This window comes from Nematolebias whitei, chromosome 15 (assembly GCF_014905685.2).
Source record: "Nematolebias whitei isolate Nwh7 chromosome 15, NemWhi1, whole genome shotgun sequence".
Lineage (NCBI taxonomy): Eukaryota > Metazoa > Chordata > Actinopteri > Cyprinodontiformes > Rivulidae > Nematolebias > Nematolebias whitei.
The window spans coordinates 19,347,068-19,352,840 of record NC_056512.1 but is presented as its reverse complement, the minus strand read 5'-3'; the positions used below and the strand labels follow the sequence as shown (position 1 = coordinate 19,352,840).

Below are 5,773 nucleotides of genomic sequence, written 5' to 3'. Positions count from 1 at the left end.
TCTGTAGAATACAAGGAGGGACTGAGGTGGAACCGGTTTGTATCACCTGGGCGGGGGTTCCCAGAAATCCTCCCTTGTGACGAAATATACGCCAACATGCCCATATATGGACAACCCCTTGCGTAATTAGGAAACGTAGGCTACGTGCCGTGCGTAAGAGCGCCGAAACCAGAATCTCTGCCTGTGTGCGTCTTCCTGAGAGAAACATCTTCCACTCTTTCCTGCTTATTAAAGATTTTTCTCATATTTCGAATGAAATAAAAACAACCCACTCAAGTCCAAGTTTTCATTTTTTAAAGACACTTTACTTAAATACACATCACAATTTAAAAAAAAAAAGAAAAAAAAAGGACAATGTAAACATTAAAACAGCTTGTCTGGATCAACCCGGCAAACAAAATAATTTACACAAAGAATAAATGCTGTTTTGTTTATCGGTTTCAAACGAAGTACAAAGAATAAATCATTCCCATTGTGGAGCATTTGGGGCCAGCTGTGCTGCCCTCAGCTTGGATGCTGCCCTGGAGGGGGGGAATGGTTCTGAGCGGTGACCAGCATCCGGCAGTACCATTTCATCAGTCTGTCCACCCCTAACTGTCCTCAGAGCTGTCCTGGCTCAGTGCTGGGCGCACGGATCACGCCTCCAGTGTTTGTTTTTTTAAACTTCAGTCACTTAGTGCTCCCCGCGTCCTAAAACGCCTCCATCTTGCTGGTCAGCATCAGCTGACAGCCGCTGCTCACGTGCGTCAGCACCTTCTGTTTGAGCTGCGCCACCTGGTCCCGCAGCACCGACGCCGTGTTGGAGAGCCCCGCGTTGTCGTTCTTCAGCACCTTCACCTTCTCCTCCAAGCGCGCGATGCGCTCCAGCTTGCGCTTCCGGCACTTGGTGGCCGCCAGCCGGTTCCGCAGCCGCTTGCGCTCCGCCTTGATCCGCTCCTGCGTCTCCAGGTCGATGGGGGACATGGGAGGCGAGCCGTCGCTGCTGAGGAGGTCCGGCACGATCTGGGGCTCCTCCTTCAGGGCGACGAGCCGCTGCGGGTGCATGCCGGAGCCGGCCAGGGCGGGCTGGAAGTGGTGCGCGGAGGTCTGCGTGTGGCTCTGCTGGTGGTGGGGCGGCAGGTAGCTGATGGTGGCGGTGGGGCAGCTGGACGCGGAAGAGGACATGCTGGTGTTGGGGCAGTATGCGTTCAGCGTCGTGTAGATGGGAGCCTCCGGCTGCAGCGCGGAGCCGAACACGCTGGAGGTCGAGCACGTCGTCACCCCGCCGGCACCCAGGGACACGTTCGGAGGGGGCATGTGGTTCATCTTGTGGAGCTCGTCCAGCGCCTTCACGAACCCCTCGGCGAAGCCCTCCTGCTCATCGGTGATGCCCCGGTTGTAGAAGTACTGGCCCGGGGTGGGGGTGGTGATCACCCCGCTGTTCTGGATGATGAGCCTCTCCAGCTCAGGCGAGGCGAGCTTCAGGGAGCCCTGCGCGTCCTGCTGCTGCTGGGGCCCCCCCGCCTGCTGGTACGGGTCCGCCTCGGCTCTCAGCTGGGATTTCAGGTTGCGATACGGCTCTGTCAAGTTCAAATTCATATTCATACTCTGCTTTAGCAGTTTGTAGTCGTGCATTGCTGCTTCTGAGTGGCCGTAAGCCGACAGAAACGAGTCGTCATGATAAAAAGGCTGTTCCATCTTTGTTGACATAAAGTCGTAGGGAAATAAAGGGAGAAGCTTACCAGCTGCTTCTAGAAAATCAGTCTGTGGGATAATCAACAATATTCAGAGAGCATGCAGGCGCTTCACCGCTCAAAATGTCCCCGATTTTAGAGAAATGTTGATTAAAAAATAATTCAACTGAGAGTCCAGCAAAGCTCTCGTGAGTTCAGTGTCAGCGCATAAAAGTCTGAATCCCGTTCAAATAATCCTGTCAAGTTCAGAGTTGTGTCTTCGTCCGGCTGCGCTGCGCGCTCAGAGCTCGCGGAGGTGTGTTCCTCAGGCCAATAACATCCGCTTTTATACAGCCGCCATGGCGCGCTCTGATTGGCTGAGGCCGCTCCTCGTGCGTCGTTCGGGTGACGCTAATGCCGGGAAGGGGCGCCTGCTGTAAATCTGCCTGTAGGCAGGAGAAAGCCTCGAGGAGGCACAGCACTGACACAAACAAACAAACAAACAAAAACAGCCACAAACCCGCCGTTTCATGTAGATATTTATTGTGTAATGTGTTGGATAAGCGAATAAATTCACGCTTTTCAGCCTCCTTTTCATTCAGTCACGAGTTGTCAGAGCGAAAAAGAGATATTTTCTTAGCCCTTTATTTTTATATTTTGTATATGTATTATGTATGAATTTATGTTTTGCTTGTTTGACATGAAAATGACACAAAATATTGAATTCTGTTCCTGTTTGTTGTAAGCAGTTCAGCGAAGGAAGTTGACCTGCCCTTATATGGGCATCATGACGAAGGGGTTCCTCCGAAGCGCTCTCCAGGAAGCCACGCCCCTTCCAGGCCTCTTTCCAGCAGCATTCCTTCTGTAGAAACTCAATCCATGTGGTAGGGAGTTAGGGACTTTCTGCCACAGCAAAAGAAAACGTACACAGATTATATCAGTCGGATGGTTTCAAATTATCGCTCGTGTAAGATTATAAACCCTTAGATGTTTTTATTTTATTCCAGCTTGAGTGATGCCCCAAACCACACTGTAATGACATACACCTCTATATACGTGTGAACAGTTAGAAAGCAAACACCTCCTGCTGTATCTTGACAGTTTTGCAGGGTGTTGGCGATGCTGGGCACGTTGCCCTCACGATAAGCCACTTTCATCAGGAACAGGAAATACAGGAAATTTAATCCCATTTTATCCAAATATTGTCAGTTATCCTAAAGCGAAACTTGTGTTTGTGTGATTTCTCTGCTTTTGATCTCTAAACACAATAAAGATCTTGTGTTCAGTTGTTGGATGGAAACGTGATTCCTCACCTGCCCGGGTTGTTAAGAAGGCCACCTTTGTCTTCTGTTTGCACTTTTTCCAACGCCGCCCACGCACGTCTCAAGTGCCGTCCATCGCCACTTCACCCCGTGTCCCTGCGCAGACAGAACAAGTCAGGTAGGATGCTTAAAGATAAGTTCACCTGAATCCCTGATTGTATCAAACCGTCTGTAAACAGATACGTCAGATCTTTCAAAGGATTTAAAGGTTATGAGCCGTTAATATCTTACCTGTTGTAGATAGCTCTTTGAAAAAAACAGAATTTTATTCTGACCAGATGGACGAGCTCACAGCACAGACCAAAGTGGATTGCTTTAAACAAGTCTTGTAGCAAATCATGCAAACTTTATTTTATCAACCTTTACATCTCGGTCTATTCTTACATTACATGGGTATTTACGTACCACTAGTTGTAAGTATAATTAGCAGCAGCAGCTATCTGTAGCACTTCTGGTATAACCAATATTTGAGCCAGATCCTAGTGAAGGTTCATCATCCAGGCAGTGGTAATCCTGGTGTGTTCAAATGCAACACTTCTCATTTCAGGAGCTTTTACTGAAAAGTGCATAATCCAACATTATCATTTATACTTAAGTAAGCTGCTCCACTTAAGTAGCTGAACGCATATGCAAATCACTTTTTCTCACCTCCCTCCTGAGGGTCATTGGGGTCTTTGTTCATCTGATCAAGGTCAAGGTCAAAATGTCTTTAGTGTCATTCACATCACATGTGGTACATTAGGTAGAACAAAACTATGTACACAGGGTCCCAGTTACATCCAACAAAAATACAAACTGTAAAGAAAAACAGTAATAAGATCTAAGATATGAACTAAAAATATACTAAGCACTAATGGTACAGAACAAACAACAGCAGCACGAACATGAGTCTGTGCGAGCAGATGAGGATGAATGAAGACAGCAGCATGAAATAAATCAGCAGCATGGATAATCAGCAGCACAATCAAGTGGCATTACAGTGATTTTTCACAGTGATTATTCTGGTTAGAGATTCATGAGTCTAACAGCCTCAGGGTAGAAGCTGTTCCTCAGTCTAGTGGTTCTACACTTAATGCTCCTCAATCTCATTCCTGAGGGGAGCGGGGCAAAAAGTGCGTGTGCTGGGTGAGTGGGGTCCTTCATGATGCAGGTGGCCCTCTTCCTGCATCTGGAGGTGTAAATGTCTGTGATGGTGGGGAGACTGACTCCAACAGACTTCTGTGCAGCCTTCACCACTCTCTGCAAAGCTTTTTTCAGTTCCGCTTTTTCAATGTCTGATTCACATACAAGTTTACGTGTGAACTGGTGTGAAACTCTTGGCATTTTATTAAAAATTGCCAGAATAACTGTAATATGACGACAGCGATGTGACAGTTCGCGAAACATTCACATGAATTATGAAGTTTTTGACTTAAAGTTGTTCTAAAACATCAAAAATCCACACCAGTTTGTTCGTACCAACCGTTGGCTCATCAAACCAGTCAGAACTGAGCTCTGTTTCTCCAGACTTACAGGTCATTCAGTGGGTTATTTACAACAAATATGACTTTTCTTTGACTCCACTTCATAAAATTTAAACTATTGCTTTAAGACTTGATGTCTTGCTTGCAGATGTACTCCTAAAATAAATAAAATAGAGAAATGCTCTCATCTTTAAAGAATGAGCAGATAATCTGATGTAATGAAGTGTTCACACGTGTGCTGTGGGTATTTATGAGGCTAGGGCCTAAAGACAATGCAGCTATTTACTCTCCTCCAGCTGAAATCATCACTTCAGGGTCTCCATCGTAACAACCTCATCCCAGGTAATTCTCTGCTATTCAGAGAACGACTGTTTTGATTCTGTGCCTTTTTGTCAGTATCCATGGGAGTGTGGACAAACAGAGGAAAACAGCTGCTCCTGGCAGCGTTGTGCCTCCACTTTGCCACCTCCCTTGTAAATTCTGCTCTCTGTGCAGGCTGCCTGTTTCTGATGCTCCGTTCGGCTCGGCTTTGGGTTTTTTAGGGTTTATGCAGCGCTGCGGTTCGAGGTCAACCACAGTCCCACTGACATTTTGGCAAAGAACAACAGCACAGAGGGTCCAGGGTGGCGGGTGTTTACGGGAACACTCGTGAGGTGGCACGTTGCCATCCAGCCAAATGTTAGACAAAAAACAGACATGTTTAGCCACACAGCTAAGAAAGAAGTGTGTGTGTGTGTGTGTGTGTGTGTGTGTTAAGGCATAGGTACAGCTTGTTTAATATATATTGTTTTGGCCTGGGAACGCCACTCTTTTTCATATTAACAGCATCCACATGGATTTAAGGCAAATCAAGCTTTCAACACTAACGGACTGATTGGTTCAGCACCTCTGTTATCAGGTTCCAGTTTGTAAAACACTGTCTGTCGTCTTAGTCACATCTGGATTAGTCACATCTCTGTTTAGTCTGTTTAGATTTAGAGCTGGTTTCTGCTCTCCAGTTCACAAATTCCCCCCTCCGACTTCTGCTTTTCTTTTCTGTTTTCAGATACTATACTCGTACCTAAGAGTTGCTCTAGGATGTAGCTCCATGTTATTAAAGCATTTTGTGTGTGTGTGTGTGTGTGGGGGTGGGGGGGGGGGGGGGGGAGGATTTCCAAAGTTTCAGACTAGGACGAGCTGTTTGGCAACAGACTCGATTTGAACAGTGAGGATCGCATGGATGAGCGCCAAAACCAACTGAGTGTTACCTGCTCCGTTTCCCTGGGTGAGTTTGGGAAAGGCAGCGCCTGAGGCTGGAAGAAAGCTGTTTACCGTAAGATTAAGCAAAGTGTGTGTG

At 47.0% G+C, this 5,773-nt stretch overlaps 1 protein-coding gene across 1 annotated transcript; it reads right to left on the bottom strand.

Moving 5' to 3' along the window:
* Positions 1 to 427: 427 nt before the first annotated feature.
* On the bottom strand, positions 428 to 1,975 carry junbb (JunB proto-oncogene, AP-1 transcription factor subunit b). The gene has a single exon (XM_037689443.1). The coding sequence runs from the start codon at positions 1,687 to 1,689 to the stop codon at positions 691 to 693; it is 999 nt and encodes a 332-aa protein (XP_037545371.1). The 5' UTR covers positions 1,690 to 1,975; the 3' UTR covers positions 428 to 690.
* Positions 1,976 to 5,773: the final 3,798 nt, after the last annotated feature.